The 20,886-nt window shown below is 50.0% G+C and overlaps 4 protein-coding genes across 4 annotated transcripts; 3 read left to right on the top strand and 1 right to left on the bottom strand.

Moving 5' to 3' along the window:
* Window positions 1-2,855: 2,855 nt before the first annotated feature.
* On the bottom strand, window positions 2,856-5,707 carry BO79DRAFT_207989 (Hsp70 family protein). Its single transcript, XM_025682292.1, has 4 exons — window positions 5,510-5,707; window positions 5,315-5,441; window positions 5,188-5,253; window positions 2,856-5,063 (listed from the first exon to the last, which is right to left on the bottom strand). Exons 1-4 carry the CDS (start codon window positions 5,534-5,536, stop codon window positions 3,283-3,285), a joined length of 2,001 nt encoding a protein of 666 aa, XP_025541872.1. The 5' UTR covers window positions 5,537-5,707; the 3' UTR covers window positions 2,856-3,282.
* Window positions 5,708-6,947: 1,240 nt separating this feature from the next.
* BO79DRAFT_243975 (uncharacterized protein) lies at window positions 6,948-10,466 on the top strand. The gene is made up of 5 exons (XM_025685334.1): window positions 6,948-7,467; window positions 7,543-7,611; window positions 7,667-8,149; window positions 8,201-9,874; window positions 9,928-10,466. Exons 1-5 carry the CDS (start codon window positions 7,448-7,450, stop codon window positions 10,010-10,012), a joined length of 2,331 nt encoding a protein of 776 aa, XP_025541871.1. The 5' UTR covers window positions 6,948-7,447; the 3' UTR covers window positions 10,013-10,466.
* Window positions 10,467-11,016: 550 nt separating this feature from the next.
* BO79DRAFT_236234 (SKI complex RNA helicase subunit SKI2) lies at window positions 11,017-15,486 on the top strand. Its single transcript, XM_025684556.1, has 6 exons — window positions 11,017-11,285; window positions 11,344-13,843; window positions 13,896-14,175; window positions 14,228-14,415; window positions 14,470-14,649; window positions 14,700-15,486. Exons 1-6 carry the CDS (start codon window positions 11,056-11,058, stop codon window positions 15,198-15,200), a joined length of 3,879 nt encoding a protein of 1,292 aa, XP_025541870.1. The 5' UTR covers window positions 11,017-11,055; the 3' UTR covers window positions 15,201-15,486.
* Window positions 15,487-15,752: 266 nt separating this feature from the next.
* Window positions 15,753-19,773, top strand: BO79DRAFT_78590 (putative nonsense-mediated mRNA decay protein (Nmd5)). The gene is made up of 8 exons (XM_025689743.1): window positions 15,753-15,983; window positions 16,052-16,130; window positions 16,256-16,716; window positions 16,790-16,974; window positions 17,031-18,898; window positions 18,950-19,128; window positions 19,181-19,298; window positions 19,350-19,773. The coding sequence occupies exons 1-8, from the start codon at window positions 15,894-15,896 to the stop codon at window positions 19,505-19,507; spliced, it is 3,138 nt and encodes a 1,045-aa protein (XP_025541869.1). The 5' UTR covers window positions 15,753-15,893; the 3' UTR covers window positions 19,508-19,773.
* The last annotated feature ends 1,113 nt before the right edge of the window (window positions 19,774-20,886 follow it).

Raw genomic sequence — 20,886 nt, 5'->3', positions numbered from 1 at the left:
CCCTCTCATCCTTCCACCCTCCCTCCCTCTCCCCCCCCGAAAAAACACCACTGACTGGATCATTCCTGGAACAAGGTACATTATTAGTTAACACGGTGATCGACAAATGATGGAAGGGGAGATTTTTTGTAGCCAGACGCAATTTATCCAGTCTAAATAAATAGACTCGTTCCAAATGGTTCTCAAATTAGGCTGGACGTGAGGAGTGCCCGTTTGGTCCAAGTCAGGGCAGAAAAATGGGGCGTTCCAGCAAAAGAGATCCAGGCTTTTTGGCCTTTTGGTACCAGCCGAAACACAAGCAGAAAATAACAGCTCTCATCAGGATGTTTTGCCAGAATCATCTGTGACACAGATTGATTCATTAGTCACAAGTTATCCTGGAGGAGAGGAATGACTCCGTAGGAATCCACCCTCAAAGGTTTGTCAGATTATTGGAGAGCGTTGTTACCGGCCATGTCAGACCACAACTAGATAGTACTACTACTGCCAGGATCGTCATCTTCTCTTCTTCTTCTTCATTGATTGACCAAAGAACAACACAGGATTTACTTGCGCTCTAATGCCCCCCTCCCTTCGTCTCATCCACTCACCCTCCATTCAGTCCACTTGCCAATCTCCATAATGTTTTCCTTGCCCACCCTACTGTGTAGAAGAATGAGAGATTCCTTGGCCAGAGCTCCTCACTGCATGTGTGTACATCGATGATTTGTTCCTTCATCTGCAACGCTCCTGCAAGTCTTCCAGCGGCGATTGGTTGCAGTTGGGGCTTACTACCGATAAGAACCAAAGTACGTCCTGCACTTTCTCCCCGTGCCTACTACTAGCACTTACTCATAACCAATAAGTACTACTACTACTACGCAGTAAGTAATAAAGTAGTAAGTTGTACCGACCTCATCGCTATTAATCTGATTCGACCGTCCATCGATGTGGTGTGTTGATTGGGGTCTCGATCGCACATCCTGATAGGGAGAGACAACAAACAGGTCTCTTAAACTCTTAACAACCCCTACTATAGTCCCCTTACCCCATACTACTACGTACTGTGTGTGTGTGTGTGTGTGTGTGTGTGTTCAGAACTTGTGATGTTCTGGCCTGCCGTCACCATTGAACTATATTAGATCAATATGATGATAAGTCCAATTTTTATTTTTCTGTCCATCCTGCATATCACTGGCTCCACTTCTGGAACGCTGCTTCCTGCTCCCCGGTTGTTTCGTCGTCCCTTAATGGATGGACGAGAGTAGCCCCAAGCACACCATCTCTCTGTGTTTCTTTGCTCACATTCCAGTCAGAAGAAAGAATTATTTTTTTTTCTTAGTCTTTTTTTTTACCTTTCTTTTCCCTGCTCACGGACTCTGGAAGTGACTTCCGCCCCTCTTTTTCACACAGTTCAACTCTCCCTCTCTTCTGTTGCCCTTATGAAATTATAATCTGTGCGTGCTAGAAGCTTCGATCTAGCGGAAGGATCGTCAGAACAAGGAAAAATAACTTGCACCCAGAACAGGTCCTCTCCTCTCAAGGCATCATCGGAATCTTTGCAGGGAACTCGTGGCAGGTTTTCATTCCTCGTTTCAATCCACTTCTTCTTACTGTGTACTCTTTCCTTTTCTCTCTTTGTAGATGTCAATGCAAGGTTCATCACTCCTAGTGAGAATCCATCCAACCCCCTTCAATGATAAGAAGAAATACTCCGTAAAAAGGAGGATTGATCAATCTATCACGACATTTACAACAATGTATACTAAACAAAAACAATAATATTAATAACTATAGTAGTTAACAACAAACATTTACAACATAGTCAATCCCAGATGAGGATAAGTACACAATGTATGTTTCACCCCAGACCTTCAACCTGATTCGCAGCAGCCACTTATTACCATGTCAATTAAATTAATTAATCACATCATCTAATGACATCCTTCCCTCCTTCCCTCCCTCCCTCCCTACCTCCTGCGATCCTCATCACATCACACACAACACAGCACAACATAATTAATAAATGAATGTATCTATGTATGTATGAACAGCTGGCAAGCCAAAGCCAAACACCCTACAGAGTATACGAAGTACTTAACCCAGATTTAGTCTAATATACACAAACATAATCTAACACCAACAACCAAAGTATCATCCTCTGTCCCAGACAAACCACGACCCGCTAACTTTCATGGCACCGAAAACGAGGCTATCAACTTTCTCACCAGAGCACAATAGTAGACACTACTACGTACCAAAACAATGACTTTAATAATATTAATTATAATCATTTCTTGGAACACTCCCTTAGTCTTAAAATTAACCACAGGAAGGGAGCAGTGGGTTTCCCATCTTCGAAGCTTGGGTTGATTGGATAATATTACTCATTACATGCGAATGACTGAATTGAATGGGTACTGGATAGTATGGAATCCACCCACAGAAAACAGAAGAAAAATAAATAGATAGATGGGGAATCCACTAACTAGATAGTTAGATAGTAGTTGGACCAGGGTGTGTCTGCCAGCCAGGTTCAGTCAGTCAAGCTACTAATAGTCTACTAGTCTAACAGACAGACTTGTTTTGTGTGTACGCGGCGGCCGCGCCTTTTGCCCTGCCCTGCTCTGCCCTGCCTGGCCCACTTCTCTTTTCCCAGCTGGTTTTTTTTTCGGGGCGATTTCCAGAATGTTGGTATGGTGGTCACTCACTGACTCACTAGTCATAGTGATTAGACTAGTAGACTAGCTAGTAGTTGGGTGATGAAATTGGTCGTGTTTCACAGAACATGGCTACGTATGTGTCTACGTATGTTCTCTTGTCTTTGTATACAGCCAAGTTCTACACATTGTATCAGGTCCAGCACAGCACAGTTGTTAAATCGAGAGGAGAATTTCATATTCTATTGTCACAGATTCCAGCCCACCACATCCTTTTTTTCGTGGTCTCCCAGCCGTAATGTCATTAAGTTACAAAATGTAAACTCCATGCATCCGTTCCAACGGATGGCCCTCCTGTCAAAGAAGTGCAAACGCTCACCCGGCCCAAAAAGGTATGAAGAGGGGATTGGAGAAAAGAGAAATCAGAATACAGAAGGGAAATGAACATGAGAAAGAGTAAATAAAAACACCAATACACCGGAACAGGGATAGATCAGTCAGAGCTATCAGGTATGTATACATATCATGCGTGTTAAAACATCGGAGAGAAAAAAGAGGAAAGGCTCTAGGGAATAACGCAAAGGTGAAATACAGGAAACACCCATGGCTTGTTCAAGTCATGGGGAGTTCAGTGGTTGTACATTTAGGCCTTGTTCTCGCCCTCACCGCTCTGCTGCTGCTGCTGCTGCTCGGACTGAGCCTTGTGCATCTTGTCGAAGAGGGTCAAGCTGGCGTTCTGGAGCTCGTCGGTCTTCTGCTTGAATTCCTCAGCGGTGGCAGTGCCCTCACCGGACTGGTTCTGGGCAATGAACTCGCGGAGAGTGGCAATCTTCTCGCGGATCTGGTCGGCCTCGGCCTTGTCAAGGCGGTCCTCGAACTCCTTGAGAGCCTTCTCAGTGTCGTTCACGACGCTGTCGGCGCGGTTGGCAGCCTCAATAGCAGCCTTGCGCTCCTTGTCCTGAGCACCGTACTTCTCAGCATCCTCGACCATGGACTGGATCTCAGAGTCGGAGAGACCGGAGCCGGAGGCAATGGTGATGGACTGGTCCTTGCCGGTGGACTTGTCCTTGGCGGCAACGTGGACGATGGAGTCGGCATCAATGTCGAAGGTAACCTCGACCTGGGGAACACCACGGTGGGCAGGGGGGATACCAACAAGCTGGAAGTTTCCGAGGAGCTTGTTGTCCTTGACGAGCTCACGCTCACCCTGGAAGACCTTGATCTCGACAGCGGTCTGGAAATCAGCGGCGGTGGAGAAGGTCTGGGACTTCTTGGTGGGGATGGTGGTGTTGCGGTTGATCAGACGGGTGAAGACACCACCAAGGGTCTCGATACCGAGAGAGAGGGGAGTGACATCGAGCAGAAGGACGTCAGTGACCTCACCAGCAAGGACGGCACCCTGGATGGCAGCACCGATGGCGACAGCCTCATCGGGGTTGACGGACTTGGCGGGGTCACGGCCGAACATGGACTTGACGGACTCGGTGACCTTGGGCATACGGGTCATACCACCGACCAGGATGATGTCCTGGATGTCACCGGACTGCAGGTTGGCATCCTTGAGGGCCTTGCGGACGGGCTCAACGGTGCGGCTGATGAGAGGGTCAACCAGGGACTCGAGGCTGGCACGGGTCATCTTGTGGTTGATGTGCTTGGCACCGCTGGCATCAGCAGTGATGAAAGGAAGGTTGATCTCAGTCTGCAGAGAAGAAGACAGCTCAATCTTGGCCTTCTCAGCAGCCTCACGGATACGCTGGATAGCCATGCGGTCACCGGAGAGGTCCAGGCCGGACTCCTTCTTGAACTGCTGGACAATCTGGCGGACAAGGGCAATATCGAAGTCCTCACCACCAAGGTGGGTGTCACCGTTGGTGGACTTGACCTCGAAAACACCCTTCTGGATCTCCAGAACGGAGATATCGAAAGTACCACCACCAAGATCGTAGACGGCGACAACGCGGTCGGCTTCCTTCTCAAGACCGTAGGCAAGAGCGGCGGCAGTGGGCTCGTTAACGACACGGAGAACGTTGAGACCAGCGATCTGACCGGCGTCCTTGGTGGCCTGACGCTGGGAGTCGTTGAAGTAGGCGGGGACAGTGACGACAGCGTTCTTAACGGGCTTGCTGAGGTAGTTCTCGGCAGTCTCCTTCATCTTGTTGAGGACGAAACCACCAATCTGGGAAGGAGAGTACTTCTGGCCACGAGCCTCAACCCAGGCATCGCCGTTGGTGTGCTGAACGATCTTGTAGGGGACCTCCTTGATGTCACGCTGGACCTCAGCGTCGGTGAACTTGCGACCGATGAGACGCTTGGTGGCGAAGAGAGTGTTCTCGGGGTTGACAACGGCCTGACGCTTGGCGGCAATACCGACCAGACGCTCACCGTCCTGGGCGAAAGCAACAACGGAAGGAGTGGTTCTGGCACCTATTTGCATCTCAAGTCAGCCACCTATCGCTCGAACTGCATGATACCAGCGAGATTCTGCGTGTAGCTCCGATTTCGGAGTCACTGCGGAACTGGCGCGGCGGATGAAAAATTTTTCGCGTACCTTCGGTGTTCTCAATGATCTTGGGGGTCTTGCCCTCCATGACGGCAACAGCGGAGTTGGTGGTACCTGTGTGACCGTATTAGATACTGTGTTGATTACATCACGAGCACAGGGATTCTCAACCTACCCAAGTCAATACCGATGACCTGGCCCTTCACCTTCTCCTCACCACCCTCGGTGGAGTTCCATCTGCGAGCGGCAGCACCGGGGACTCTGAAAGCGGGAGCGCGAGCGAAAGGAGTGGTGCGCGGGAGCTGATTCACAGAATGTGATGTTAGGAACGACATTCTAGCATCAACAATGATGGGGATGCAGGACTTACCGCGCGGGTGATGCGAGAGGACAGCATTGTGAGATGTGATTAGAAGAACAAAATAATACAACTAATTAAAAAGAGAAATATAGAAATGGGCCAGTCGATTCAATCGAAGGGCCGGAGGATATAGGAGGGAGGGTATAAGATGGAGACAGGAGGGAGGAGGAGAGTTGAAGGAGAACAAGAATTTTTCAGCTCTTTCTGGGGAGGAAGAAACTTGAAAAGAAGGGAGGACGCCGGCTGCCAGGACTAGTAAAAATCGTCCCGGAGAGCTTCGGCCCGTCGTCGAACTTGGTAGAATCACGGCAACACCGCGTGCCATCCAATCGCAGCTCAGCGATCCTTTTGACCGCTCAAGCTGAGTTGCCGAGCCACTGCCCCGGCCGGTCTCTTCTTTCCATTGCAAAAGCTCGCAGAAGCTACCAGTGTCCTCTACTCATTGCCACTGTGGCTTGAATACTTTTCCATCGCTCTCTTTTCTCTTTCCCCTAACTGCTCAGGTGTCAGTATGAGTCAAAAGTCAATGGCTTCGGATGAAATACTAGTCAGTCTGATTGTAAAAATAAGATGTTGCTATATACACGTCACTTGTAGCAATACGTCCAAGTTGAAACTGAATAGATTCAATTCCATTGATATTAAGTCCCGCATTACACATTTCTAGGCCATATCCATTGATGGCACCTCGATCCATAGTTGTCATAGCAAGTCAGGTTGATATGAGTACATAAAAGTATTTCAATAGTGGTCAATATTATTGCTTTTCTGTCATCAACTAGATGCCTCGGCACCTTTACACTGGCCAGCTAGGTACAATTTATATCTCAGCGAAGAATAATAGCTAGTGCTAGTATGTCTGGCTACACTTTCTGCATCCTCTACTATCCCTTTTGTCTGAACTAAGGCTGCAAACTGCGATCGAAAAATGTTGCGAAATGCATAGTCCTCACCATTGGCCAATTCGTCGAAAGAAATCGACCAGGATAGACTTAGAAGAGACATACATGGACATGTCATGAGTCATCATCGCCAAGCAGAATATGTTCCGTAGCTTTATTGCAAAAAACTAACATCAAGAATTACTAGTCAGTGTCAATATCTTCAAGAAGCCCTATTTCAGTCAACGTCATGAAGAAACTATGGAATAGAAAGTTATACGGGCAATTGATAACCCGTCCGAGTTTGAATCCATGGATGCTAGACAGTGGTGTGTCGAAACACTGCTTCCCGTTAAGCTGCCAGTGAACCTAGACGGGAAATCCTCACGAGACCTCGGTCTACTTAGGACTAGGCGTGCTACAGAAATTTGAGACACCACAGGGGGATGGCTTTGAATGGCATGCTGCGTGCAGGCAAAAGCGATAGTATGATCTTACAGGATCCGATAATTACCTAGGTACACCAAATAAAGACTTGAGGATCTTTCTTCCTTACCGTCTAGAGAGAAGAATGTAAGGCAGGCTGGAAGCGGTGGACTCGAATTGAACTCGACCGCATTCGCCGCTGGAGGTTCCCCGGATTGGGTCCGGCTAAGTCTTACGTCATCCGTTCGCACCCTCCGAAATCGTCCAAACAGTGAAGGGGCGGATCAGTTGGGAGAGAAAGCGATGTGGGAGCAGAAGCAGACAAGACAGAGAGAGAGGAGGTATCTGGTGCTGGTGTGGTGTGCTCCCTCTGCTTTACCTACTTTACTCGAACAAGCTCTAGTTTTCAAACTCCCACTCTCAGGCTAGACCCTGTTTTCAATAATACCCTGCGACACCGGCCTCCTTTTCAGCTGTTTCCCTTCCCATTACCTCTTTTCTTTTTCGTCGTCTCTACTACTCAACATCGACTCTTTTGCTCCCTCTGCGTTGTCCGTCGTTTTCCCGCAACATCGGAGCTCCGCCATAGCTGTACTTCCGACCATGTCACCTTAAAATATTATATCGACGTTCCTTCACAATGACTACGGATTCGCTCGCGTCAGTCTCCTGCTTCCCCTTCCACTTAGATAATGAATTTCACTGGCCGATTGCTAAAGTCACATCAATCTGCAGGCATCATCCGACGGAGTCTCTTATCCTTCCCAACAAGCGCCGCTTCTTCCCCTTCAAAATTCCCAACTTGTCTGTACATTGAGCTCGCAGAAAAGCTGGCTGATCAGTGCTAATCGTATGATAGCCATCAACAACTTCGCAACTACATTAGCACCGCGGACCCGGACAGGATCTACGTTGTCGTCGAGCGAGTCATATACTCGATTCACATTTCATCACAAAAGCGGGAGACCATTGCCGTTATTCCGTTCGAGCCAAAATGTCTCGCTGCTGGTCACGGTTGGATTGGGGTGGGGGGCGCCGATAATGGGGAATGCGCATTTGTTGGGCTATCGTCCGATCGGAGTCCGCGCGCCCGTGCCGATACACCGGCTTTCCAGCCGTCGGACGTGGACAGTGCTTTGCCAATCGATCTTGAACCGCCTGCGAGGATATCACCGCCTTGGATGCCTGGCGACGAGCCTGGACCAGCTCGCCATGGTAATAGTAGGCAGGTTCCGGAGGTGCAATTGCACAAGTTCGGAGGCAGCATCGTCAACTCGGTGACGATCCATCGTCTGCCCGGGGATGGAAAGGAGCTAGCGGAGGAAGATATAGCCATTCTCAGGTATGGGCACGGCAATTTTTGGGTCACCTGAGATGCTGATCGCTTTTGCAGTAATAACGATAAGACCGTTACCGTCTACTCCCTGGCCCGGTCAAAAGTCCTCAAGGTACTTCATCATCCGGCGTGCATGAACTATGCAATCATGTCACCCGATTCAACTGTCCTTGCCGCGGTTGGTGATGAGACACGTGCATATTTCTATGATGTTACCCGCGACCTCGATGCAGTGACTGTGACGGATGATGGTGACAAAGTTTGTGGATGGAACTGGGACCTCCTTCGTTGTATAGAAATGGACATAGGCACACGCTTTGACGATGGATGCTGTTTCACTGTCGCCTTTTCTCAATTTAGTCGATTATGCGCGATTGGTTCGCAGTCTGGAGTTATCACCATCTTTGACGTTGGGACTATCCGCGATATTATACGCCAGCCTCAGGGCCAAAATGCGATAATTTGTCGCTTCAACTCGTCAAGAGCTTGCTGCAATGGAGGCGCTGTACGATGTATGGCGTTTGCACCTGAGCCCTGGGATCTCCTGGTATGGCTTGAAGACAAGGGGCGAGCTGGGATTGCCGATGTCCGTCGCGGTTTCGTTCGCAGACAGATACTGGAACTGGATATGAATGAGCCCAACTTGCAGGAAGTCCGTACGGAGCCATTGCTGGATGACTTATTATTCGAACTTGATAGTCGAGCCTCCCCGGACACACGGCATGAGCTCGACGCATCACAGCGAGCGATTGACGCATTAGATGAATCACTCCATAACCGAGGCGCGACGGGTTCGGGCAATTCGCCACTAAGTGAGAGCCTGATACAGGACCTCACAGAAAGAGAGAGGCTGATTGTTGAATTTTTGAATACAGCACGATGGACGTCGAGGATGGAGGACGGGTTAGCAGAGCGGCGAGCTAGAGCTAATGCTCATCCTCACCCTACAGTGCGCCCCCGATTCCACGGTCCCACGGATGAGGCCAGTCGAGCCTCCGGCCCTACTCCGCCTCCACCACGCAGCCATCCAAACCGAGAACTGTACCAAGAGGACTCGCAAACGGGAACTGGTGATCGCAGCCAACATGCGAGACGCCAGGGCTCTGTCCTACTGACTCCTAGCCATAATGAAGCCAGCAGTAGGACTCCCGAAACGGGACTGGTAAACCCCGATCCGCAGCCTAGTATTACACTCAGCTGGACTGCTTCGCCCTCAGAGATATACCCTAATCGTTCGGACACCCCTGCGCATGCTGCAGATTCCAGCTCCAGTGAGCCTAACAGTTCCGGTAACGAACAGGGCTCTACGGCTCGGCTTCATGGCACAATGAACCGTCCGTCGGCCAATTTTGATTATTCTAATACCACAGCAGACTTGTTGCCCCCGCCAAGAAACCACCAGCGATCCCGTTCAGGCCACAGACGGCTTGAGGGTCAGGACGGCACGCCAGAGGTTTTGCAAGATACACCGCGGCTTTCCGGCACTGAATTGAGAGCCAGCGTGGCCGTGGAACGCCTTCGACGGCAACAGCGACAGAATGCCATGTTACCACACAGCCGGCAAAGTCACCTGCGGTATCGGCAGACACAGTGGGATTACGAACAAGCTCGTTCACCTCGATGGATTCGTAACGTGTTGAATGAACTTCCTGACCGTAGCCTGGGCATTGGTCGAGACCAGGAACCGGGTAGCACAGCTGGTATTGGTTGGGGTGCAGATGGCCGGACATTGTAGGTGCCATGTCTTGCTCTGATTTTAGGGTAAACTCCAGCTGACTGTATAGATACGTCGCCACTGTGGACGGGATCTTCGAATACCAGGTCAATGTAACAGACAGGAAGACCTTCCCTGTCATCACCTATCGTTAGCGAGTAATTCATTAGCCCTGTCATGGGTAAGTTCTGGGATAGTTGCTGAGCATGACTTTCGCCTCAAGGGTGAGCGGTTCATCCAACGCCCCCATACTCTTATTCTTACTAAATCCTATTTGGACTGTGTGATATTCTTCAATTTGCGCGGGTATATGAAAGGGCGCAGGGTGTGACGGATAATTGGCATTCAGCATACGAGATTGGACGACTGGAGATAGAACACAATTTTTTGATGTTTTGAGGGGGGATTGGGACTGTCCACAACGATGGACGCCTGCTTGTTCCCTGGCATCCCCTTTCCAGCACGGGTATTTGCGCGTTTGTTTCGGGAGCATTCCGATTGTAACACTGGGTTCAAATCATCGTTTCGCATTTGCTTTTGGCGTTCTGGTGACTGTACATGATGGATTACTCATTGTACAAGGACCACACTACCTTGTATTGTTAGTAGTAGGGCACATGAACAGGAATAAAAAGTTGTGATATCCTGTGCCGACTGGCTTTGGGTGCCTTCCCATTCACCACTCTGGGGAAAGCAGAATTTGTGCAAGACCACAACCCCCTGGAGGAAAATCTGTGGGGAAGAAGCTGATCGTTGAGATTTTCCGATTCCCCTCTGTTTTACTCCCAAATGGCTTTAGTTCATCCGGATGTGAATTAACATTATTCATCCCACCGGTGGGCGGAAGCTGCAGTCCCCACACGACGTCAGAGCCAGAGCTGGTTGGTTCTGGCGCCAGCGAACTTCCCGCCGCCAAACACATCGAATAACCACCGGTGCTAGCTATTCTTTCCATCTCAAAGCTACTACTGGCATAGGGTCCATTGTCAATTTACTACCCTGTGAATGCTGGATTCTGCCAGCAGGCTTTTCATAGGTCTTAATTAACCTTGGCTTACCGCTTTGATAAGATCTTCCTCCCGTCACGCTACCTTGCGGGGCTCTCTGTTAGATCTCTGCTCAGACGTGTCGTGCGATGCTGAAGTAGATCGCGTACCTTCAGAGCTTTCTTTACACCTTTGGCTAGAAGTTATAGAAAATGGCGGAGACTCTGACATCGGCGCTGGCCGAGTTAAGTCTAAACTCGCAAAACCTTAGCGCATCGGCTTTCGACGCAAGGCTGGCCGAAGAGGAGGATGGTGTCTACCAGGACTTCAAACCTCGTCAAAAGGCTCGGCAGGATGCTGCTGATCTCAAGCAGGAGCTAGAGCAGGAGTTCCTAACCCCTTCATCCACATTTAGTCCTGAATGGCTGAACCGTCTACAAAGGTTCGATACCTGACATTCGCTAGCATACTCATGTGTTTCGGATACTGATATGGTACAGGAAATGGGATGTCCCGACGGATTACACTGATCTGTTCGAGGTCGCTGGTACACAGACACGCACTATCGTCCGATTTGATCGGGATGGCCTGGAAGGCCGCGTTACTGGCTACCACGAGGTAACCGTTCCCGCCACTAGTGCAAATGCCAAAAATTCAACGTCACTTCTTCGCCGGCCAGCTGGTCGTGCGGACTTTGTAAGAGGCGCAGCTGGCTTCTTCCCGTTTGCTCCAGGTGGGCTGGATGGTGTCGAGGCAATTGCTGAAATGGAATCTGAAGCTCAGACGCCGGAGCACTCCAGAGCCAGCGGCAAGCAATCAGGCCTCGATCGGATCATCAACTTTGGTGCTGAAGGTGGCCTGTTGGAGATCGCTCCTGGTTTCTCTCGGGGATTGAAGTTCGAGGAAGCAAAGACTAAAGAGGCCGCAGAAGGAGACGAGGAAGTGGAGCACGCTCTTCAGCAGGAAGAGACCGATCTGCATGTTGAACAAGAGGAGACAGCGTCAGATGCCGGAGGCGTCAAGATCGATGATGAGGCGGAGCTCAGCGATGAGGAAGACATTGACTCTTTGCTGCCTGTCGAGTTCCCAGCGCTGGAACCCCATGCGCCGCTGCTCGCAGGCATGCAGCAACGGAAAGCCGGTAAAGAATGGGCTCATGTCGTCGACGTCAACAAAGAGATCCCGAACTTCCGCGACTTGGTTCCTGACATGGCTCGGGAGTGGCCATTCGAACTGGATACTTTCCAAAAGGAGGCTGTCTATCATCTTGAATGTGGCGACTCCGTGTTCGTTGCTGCTCATACGTCAGCCGGTAAAACTGTCGTCGCCGAATATGCCATTTCTCTTGCCGCGAAGCATATGACGAAGGCTATTTATACATCACCCATCAAGGCGTTGAGTAACCAAAAGTTCAGAGACTTTAGAACAGAGTTCGATGATGTTGGTATTTTGACCGGTGATGTTCAGATTAATCCGGAAGCAAGCTGCCTTATCATGACTACTGAAATCTTACGAAGCATGCTATACAGAGGCGCTGACCTGATCCGAGACGTGGAGTTCGTGATTTTCGATGAAGTGCATTATGTTAACGATCTCGAAAGAGGTGTTGTTTGGGAAGAAGTCATCATTATGCTTCCCGAACATGTTACTCTGATTCTCTTGTCTGCCACCGTTCCTAACACTTATGAGTTTGCATCCTGGGTTGGTCGCACGAAGAAGAAGGACATCTACGTTATCTCAACTGCGAAGAGACCTGTTCCCCTCGAGCATTATCTCTGGGCCGGCAAAGGGAAGTACAAGATCGTGGATTCCAACAAGCGGTTCCTCGAGAACGGCTGGAAAGAAGCTGATGAGATCATCTCCGGAAGAGACAAAGTCAAGGCTCAAAAAGCGGCCGAGGCTCAAGCTCAATCCCAAGCGAGCAGAGGAGGAGCTCCTCAGGGACGAGGACGTGGACAAGCCGGTGGAAGAGGTGGTGCACGTGGCAATGGACAACGCGGAGGAGCCCCTCGTGGCCGGGGGCAGCCTGCAAACAGAGGCACTGGAAACATTGCCCGTACAGGAAGAGGTGGTGGACGGACCACAGCCGCGCAGGACAAGACAGTCTGGGTGCAGCTCGTTGGGCACCTTCGCAAAGAGAATCTGCTGCCTGGCTGTATCTTCGTCTTCTCCAAAAAGCGCTGTGAACAGAATGCCGACTCACTGTCCAACCAAGACTTTTCCACTGCTTCCGAGAAGAGTCTGATTCATATGTTCATTGAAAAGTCTCTCACAAGACTTAAGCCAGAGGACCGTACTCTCCCACAGATCCTTCGTCTTCGCGAATTGTTGAGTCGAGGAATTGCTGTCCACCATGGTGGTCTTCTACCGATCATGAAAGAGATTGTCGAGATTCTTTTCGCTAAGTCATTGGTCAAGGTTCTTTTCGCTACAGAGACATTTGCCATGGGGCTCAACCTGCCAACGCGAACAGTCGTATTTTCCGGATTCCGCAAGCATGATGGCAAAGGCTTCCGAGATTTGCTACCCGGAGAGTACACTCAGATGGCTGGACGTGCTGGACGTAGAGGTCTTGACAATGTAGGATACGTCATTATCGTCAATGCGGGTCGAGATGAAGCTCCTCCGGCCGGCGCTTTGAGAAGGATGATTCTTGGTGATCCGACTAAACTGCGGTCTCAATTCAGGCTCACATACAACATGATCTTGAACCTCTTGCGCGTGGAGGCCCTGAAGATTGAAGAAATGATCAAGAGAAGTTTTAGTGAGAATGCCACTCAGGCACTGCTACCAGAGCACGAGAAGCAGGTGCAGCTTTCGGAGGCCAGCTTGGCGAAAATCAAGCGAGAGCCTTGTGACATATGTGATATTGACCTTGCGGCCTGCCATGCTGCCTCTATTGAATATGAGAAACTTACAAGTGAGCTCCACGTGGGACTGCTTTCTTCCCCCGTTGGGAAACGCCTCTTTGTGCCGAAGCGATTGATCGTGTACAGAAAGGTAGACATGGCCCATTACCGATGATCGAGGAGTCCAGCTAACTGTCCTACAGGAGGGTTTCCGAACCGCAGGTGTCATTGTTCGCGAGGGTGTTAGCGGCGGTCAGACACCTAGTATTCAAGTTCTTGAGATAGGAAGGCTCGGACACAAGCGCCATCCCAGCGATATTCTTCCCTTCCTCCCAAAGTTTAGACACTTGTTGCAGACTTTGCCCACCCGCGCCGCCGATATGGCGTTGAAAGCGTACAAGGTGCCCCTGTTGGACCTTGAGTGCGTCACAAATACGATAGTTAAGCTTGGTGGTCCTACATGGTACCTTAACATCAAGAAGGGTGAGTTTTGCGGACGCTTTGTGGAGATCAGTGTTACTAACGTCGTGGACAGAGGCAAGCAAATTCGCAGACAAGGAGCTCACCAAGCATTGCGCTTCGTGGACCAGTTCAGTCTGGGATGAGATAGACTGGGCCCGAATCAAGGAATTACAGGTCAGAGATATATTAGAGAAGCGGCAAAAGCAGGCCTCCATTGCGCAAGGGTGCAAATGCTTGCAGTGTCCCAGCTTCTTGAAACATGTAAGTGACTTTCTGTCCCAAAACACGCTCGACCGTAATGCTTACACGCGGCAGTTCGAAATGCAACACGATGAATGGCAGGTTAAAGAGAATATCACTCAGTTGAAACAGCTCATGTCCGATCAGAACCTTGCTCTGCTGCCTGATTATGAGCAGCGTATCCAGGTGCTAAAGGAGCTGGGTTTCGTGGACGAGCAGTCTCGCGTGCAGCTGAAAGGAAAGGTAGCATGTGAGGTAAGTTCTCCAATTCTCCTCGTTCAATTCAAACGCTAATCACCGAACAGATTCACTCCGCCGATGAGCTCGTTCTGACCGAGTTGATCCTCGAGAACGTTCTGGCTGAATATGAACCCGAGGAGATTGTTGCCTTGTTATCCGCATTCGTTTTCCAAGAAAAGACAGAGAACGTTCCCACATTGACTCCTCGTCTTGAGAAGGGCAAGGAAGCCATTGTGAGGATCTCCGACCGTGTCAATGATTTCCAGATTCAGCACCAGGTGATCCAAACCAGCGAAGACAGCAATGATTTCGCTAGTCAGCCACGGTTTGGTCTAGCCGAGGTTGTCTACGAATGGGCGAAGGGAATGTCCTTTAACCGTATCACCGACCTTACTGATGTGATGGAAGGCACCATTGTACGGACCATTACGCGTTTAGACGAAACATGTCGGGAGGTGAAGAATGCGGCGAAGTTGGTGGGTGATCCGACGTTGTATACGAAGATGCAACAGGCACAAGAGCAGATCAAGAGAGATGTGATTTTTGCGGCCTCTTTGTACATGTGAAGCTACTACTACGGAGTACTAGTAGTGGGAAGCAGAGCAACTGGTCAGTGCTGGAGGGATGGTTGTTGTTTGGGGGGAGGAGAGGGGAAACCACGTGGGGAATTACTCTTTCCTTTTTTTTTCCCACTAGATACTATACTTTTTTTATCTTTGCCTTTTGTTATTGTTGTTTCCAGTGCGTTTCATTAGTTCCCCTTCTCCTTGCCTGAGGCGGCTGCTAGAAGCACACATATAAAGGAACCGAACCCCAGACTCGAATCAATAGACCCTCTTTTGTAAGAATACTAAGAATTTAAAAAGTCGCTCCAAGCTTGGACCAGGAAAAATTCCGCCTTAGATTGCCCCCAATCCCGAGGCCTCAGGCTCAGGAGAAAAGCAAAATTCTGTTACCGCGCGTGGCGGCGAGGCCTCTGATTAGCTGCCATAGGCGCGGGGCGGGCACGCTTATTTGAAAAACCACGAGAGAAAACCAAACCCAACAAACCCAAAGGGCACTTTTGCTGTCTCTCTGCACATTATTTGACTATCAATCCCTCCTTCTCCTCCTTCCCCCCCCCCCCGCCTACTTTATCGCCCTCATCTCGCCCCCTCCTCCTCCCCTCACACCTCCCGGCTCACACACCGCGTAACGGGGTCTTTTATTTTATTCTTCCAGCTTGATTTTCTATTACCGGGGGCCCTTGCTGGTGCGAGATGGATGTTGCCGCTTTACGAGACCGTATACAGTCTACCCTCGACCCCAATGCGGACAATCGACGCCAAGCTGAATTGGACTTGAAATATGTATGTGTGGGAATAGAGTGTCAGATCTGCTCGGTGTGGCATCATACTCATATCATATTTCTCTCTAGGCCGAGACGCAACCTGGATTCATAAATGCGCTCTTGGATATTTTGCAGGGGGAACAGAACAATGCCGTCCAACTGTCGGGTAGGTTTTTTTTTTGTGGTGACCGTCCGGGCGATCACCCACCGCCCTTTTTTTTTTTTTTCTATTCAACACCCTCAAACAACAAAAGAGAGTTAATAATCTAACGTAACGATGATTTTCTCTAGCCGGTGTTTACCTGAAGAACCGCATCAACCGTGGTTGGTCCCCTGTCGAAGAAAGTCCGCTGCGCACACCGATTCCCGAGGAGGAGAAACCGGGGTTCCGTGAGAGGCTGATTCCCGCCCTGGCATCCACGCCGCCGAATGTTCGGGCTCAACTGGTTCCTCTTCTTCAGAAAATCCTTCAGCATGATTTCCCCGAGCAGTGGCCCGGTTTCCTGGACATCACTCTCCAGTTGCTGGGCATGAACGATGCCAACTCCGTCTACGCTGGTTTGCAGTGCCTGCTGGCCATCTGCCGTGTATACCGATTCAAGGCCGGAGAGAAGAGGGAGGAATTCGATAAGATCGTCGAGCACTCGTTCCCTCAGCTGTTGAGCATCGGTCTGAAGCTTGTCGATGAAGAGAGTCTGGAGGCGGCGGAAATGCTCCGCATCGTGGTCAAGTCCTACAAGCATGCTATCTACGTGGGTGAACCAAGAAGAGATGAGAGATTTCCAATATGGGTGGCTTAATGAGACTAATGCGATGGTGGTATAGTTCGAACTCTCGCCGCACCTTCAAACACAACAAGCGACGGTGGATTGGTGCACGCTCTTCCTGCGTATCATCGCTAAGGAGCCTCCTGCCAGCGCCATGAACGAGTCGAAGGAGGAGAGAGAGCTCAACCACTGGTGGAAGTGCAAGAAGTGGTCGTATGCCAACCTGAACCGTCTCTTCATCAGGTATGTAGATTGCGCGCAGTGTGTGCGTGGGGCATTCATCTAATCACACTTCGCAGGTACGGAAACCCTACGACGATGAGCAAGTCGAGCACTCCCGACTACACCCAGTACGGCAAGGCTTTCATCACTACTTTCGCCCCCGAAATTCTCAAGGGATACCTGCAGGAAATCGACAAGTGGGTGTCCAAGGGACAGTGGCTCAGCAACCCCGCGCTTGCTTACACCATGATCTTCCTCGAGGAGTGTGTCAAGCCGAAGGCTATGTGGGAGCACCTGAAGCCTCACATGGAAAACTTGATCGCTCACTTCATCTTCCCCATCCTGTGCCAGTCCGATGAGGACATTGAATTGTTCGAGACCGATCCCTCCGAGTACCTTCACCGCAAGTTGAACTTCTACGAGGAAGTTTCGGCCCCCGACGTTGCCGCTACCAACTTCCTGGTGGCCCTTACCAAGAACCGCAAGAAGCAAACCTTCTCCATCCTTACGTTCGTCAACAGCGTCGTCAGCAAGTACGAGTCTGCTCCCGATGACCAGAAGCTGCCCAGGGAGAAGGAGGGTGCTCTGCGCATGATTGGCTCTCTGGCTTCTGTCATCCTTGGCAAGAAGAGCCCCATCGCGGACCAGGTGGAATATTTCTTCGTCCGCCATGTTTTCCCCGAGTTCCGCAGTCCCCACGGTTTCCTCAGGGCTCGTGCCTGTGACACTCTGGAGAAGTTCGAAGCTCTGGACTTCCAGGATCCCAACAATCTGATGATCATCTACCGTAACATCCTTGAGTCTATGACTGACTCCGAACTGCCCGTCAGAGTCGAGGCCGCGCTCGCTCTGCAGCCCCTTATTCGTCACGACATCATCAGGACTTCCATGCAGCAGAACATTCCCCAGATCATGCAGCAGCTGCTCAAGCTCGCGAACGAGGTTGATGTGGATGCTCTGGCCAATGTCATGGAGGACTTTGTCGAGGTCTTCTCCGCCGAACTCACTCCCTTCGCTGTGGCACTCAGCGAGCAGCTTCGTGACACCTACATGCGTATCGTCGGTGAGCTCTTGGAGCGCAATGCGGCCAAGGGTGACGAGGACGCGTACGGTGATTTCCTGGATGACAAGAGCATCACCGCTCTGGGTGTCTTGCAAACGATCGGAACCCTGATCCTGACCTTGGAGAGCACACCCGATGTCCTTCTCCACCTCGAGACGATCCTCATGCCTGTCATCAGCATCACCCTTGAGAACAAGCTCTATGACCTTTACAATGAGGTCTTTGAGATCATTGACAGCTGCACTTTCGCTTCCAAGTCCATCTCTCCCACGATGTGGCAGGCCTTTGAGCTCATCCACAAGACCTTCAAGGCTGGCGCTGAGCTGTACCTGGAAGACATGCTTCCCGCCCTGGACAACTATGTTGCCTACGGCTCGCAAACGATGGTCCAGACTCCTGCTTACCTTGCCGCTGTTGTCAGCATGGTTGAGGACATCTTCCAAGATGAGAAGGTCGGCGGTGTCGATCGGATTTGCGGCTGCAAGCTCGCGGAGACGCTGATGCTGAACCTTCGCGGTGGTATCGATCAATACATCCCCGTGTTCATTGAGCTGGCGATGCGCGTCATCGACGCCGGCGAGGCCCGGACGAAGTCTTACCGCATCCACTTGATGGAGATGGTCATCAACGCCATCTACTACAACCCCGTTCTCAGTCTTCAGGTTCTGGAAGCCAAGGGCTGGACGAACAAGTTCTTCAGCACTTGGTTCTCCAACATCGACAACTTCCGCAGAGTCCACGACAAGAAGCTGTCGATTGCCGCAATCAGCTCTCTGCTGACCTTGAATGCCAATGATGTCCCGGCTAGCGTGCAGCAAGGCTGGCCCAGATTGCTCCAGGGAGTGACCAGGCTCTTCCAGACCCTGCCGGCAGCCATCAAGCGTATGTTTCCTGAGCCTAACTATGTCAATATGTGTACTAATTTTGTTATAGATCGTGAGGATGCCACCAAGGAGTCGGACTTCACCTTCGATGAGGAAGAGGACGAAGGTGATGAGGAGAACGACTGGGATGGCGAGGTTGAGTGGACCGAGCAGGATGAGGCTGAGGCGCTCTTGGAGGGCGATGTCCCCGATGACAGTGCCGCTTACCTTGACTTCCTTAACAAGGAGGTGAGTTATATCGAATCAGCATTCGGTTGATCACCATTGACACATTATATAGGCCCAGAAGTTCGGCTCTTTTGCCGATGAAGACGAGGATGACCTTGATGAGGAGAGCCTGCTGGAGACCCCTCTGGACAAGGTTGAGCCTTACGGCATGTTCAAGCACGTTCTTATGAGTACGTCCATGTTCGACTATTTGGAGTGTACGGCCACTGACAATGAAATAGGTCTCCAACAAGAACAGCCCCAGCTCTACGAAAACCTTGCGAAGATCCTGAGCCAAGAGGAACAGCAAGTTCTCCAGTCCGTGTTCCACGAGGCTGAAGCGAAGGCTTTGGCGGCGGCCAATGCCGAGGCGGCTGGTGTCCAGACCAATGGGAACTAGAAGCGCTACGATGAACCCGGAGGGCTGACGAAACGAGCCAGTCGGTCTCTTCGAGGCAACGAACATCGCAACGAAATTCAAAAAAGAAGAAAAAGAAAAAATGCCATCCCAGGTTGGATGTCTGTTTTGGCAGGCTTGTAAATCTTCACATCTGTCGTGGCGACGGCTAGTGTTGTCGAGCGGCCTGCTGGATACGTTATAACGCCATCTATGCCTTTTCTTATTTTCTTTTCCTTTGTCATTTAGAACAATTTCTTTTTTTCTGTCTCCTGTTCCGTTGACGTTTTTACTAACCCTCTGGTGATGTCCCCGGTTATTTTCCCAAAAGTTCCTTTTACCCCCCAATGTTCGAGTGCAGTGGTGCTGCAAATCCGAAGAGAATCGATTCCCCCCAATTAATCCTGTCAATTGACTTATGGTTATAATGTCGGACAACGTGAAGGCTATATCTATGCATTCTGCCAACCTACAGCTGAGTATGAATGATCAATGCTCTTTGTATGGTGGCCGATGGGCAGCGCGTGCTTTTTTGCAGTAATTTGAGTCCGTGCCTTGTGAGGCATTTAGAAATGTGTAAATACTGTGATACTCCTGTGAATGATTGCCATTTGGCTTAGCATGAAGCAAGTTGCTCTTTAAAAGCCTGCGATATAAAGCTACTGGCCTTTCAAATTCTTGGCCATGAAACTGCCAGCCAGACATATGTTAGAAGTCGATCTCTACTACATAGTAACCTGACGGTATTCAGCTGTTAGGCTTTACAAACGGTGCCATACATGTATTGATATAATCGAAACAGTGAACTGCTGTATCCGGCTTTTAATTAATTCAAAGCGAAGTGTATTGCCATCACAGTATAGTTCCACAATACTTGTGATGATCTCGCCATCACCATATCCTCCTACTGATATAGCTACATACATACAATGAATGCCCTTTATCCACGATAGCTTGATAATAAGAGACCTGTTATTTAATAACTATTGACAAATAAAAACCAGGCATGTTAGCTCTACGAACCTCACGGACTTACGTAGAATAGTCAATTAGCGGTATATACATACACACTCAGGGTCTGTATATATATTTATTCATTGTACCAACACAACACTCTTCTAATATGACTACAGTGCGTAGACCCCGCAGTCCAACTATACATAACAACGTTCTTTTCGTAAGGCTAAGCCAGAATCATCCAACAGAACTACTCCACCATAGGGGACTAATGTCAATCAAACATCACAGACCATGATGCATATTTACCAGGATTATTCCAGCACCCGGTATATCATTACATAAGCATTAATATCACGTGATAGAGAGTAAAGAAATGACATCATCGCCTGCAAGACTGATCATCTTCATCATCGATCATTAAT

The sequence above is a fragment of the Aspergillus costaricaensis genome, assembly GCF_003184835.1.
Source record: "Aspergillus costaricaensis CBS 115574 unplaced genomic scaffold BO79scaffold_8, whole genome shotgun sequence".
NCBI lineage: Eukaryota > Fungi > Ascomycota > Eurotiomycetes > Eurotiales > Aspergillaceae > Aspergillus > Aspergillus costaricensis.
The sequence above is the reverse complement of the archived record's forward strand: the minus strand, read 5'-3'. Positions and strand labels throughout refer to the sequence as shown.

Coding starts and splice junctions, on each gene's coding strand:
- BO79DRAFT_243975 (XM_025685334.1), top strand. CDS start 7,448: ATGACTACGGATTCGCTCGC. Junction 8,150..8,200: donor GAAGATATAGCCATTCTCAG/GTATGGGCACGG, acceptor TCGCTTTTGCAG/TAATAACGATAAGACCGTTA. Junction 9,875..9,927: donor GGTGCAGATGGCCGGACATT/GTAGGTGCCATG, acceptor CTGACTGTATAG/ATACGTCGCCACTGTGGACG.
- BO79DRAFT_78590 (XM_025689743.1), top strand. CDS start 15,894: ATGGATGTTGCCGCTTTACGAGACCGTATACAGTCTACCCTCGACCCC. Junction 16,975..17,030: donor CTGAACCGTCTCTTCATCAG/GTATGTAGATTG, acceptor CACACTTCGCAG/GTACGGAAACCCTACGACGA. Junction 19,129..19,180: donor TTGACTTCCTTAACAAGGAG/GTGAGTTATATC, acceptor CACATTATATAG/GCCCAGAAGTTCGGCTCTTT.
- BO79DRAFT_207989 (XM_025682292.1), bottom strand. CDS start 5,536: ATGCTGTCCTCTCGCATCACCCGCGCG. Junction 5,442..5,509: donor CCTCTCGCATCACCCGCGCG/GTAAGTCCTGCA, acceptor TCTGTGAATCAG/CTCCCGCGCACCACTCCTTT. Junction 5,064..5,187: donor GATCATTGAGAACACCGAAG/GTACGCGAAAAA, acceptor AGATGCAAATAG/GTGCCAGAACCACTCCTTCC.
- BO79DRAFT_236234 (XM_025684556.1), top strand. CDS start 11,056: ATGGCGGAGACTCTGACATCGGCGCTGGCCGAGTTAAGTCTAAACTCG. Junction 14,176..14,227: donor GTACCTTAACATCAAGAAGG/GTGAGTTTTGCG, acceptor CGTCGTGGACAG/AGGCAAGCAAATTCGCAGAC. Junction 14,650..14,699: donor AAGGAAAGGTAGCATGTGAG/GTAAGTTCTCCA, acceptor ATCACCGAACAG/ATTCACTCCGCCGATGAGCT.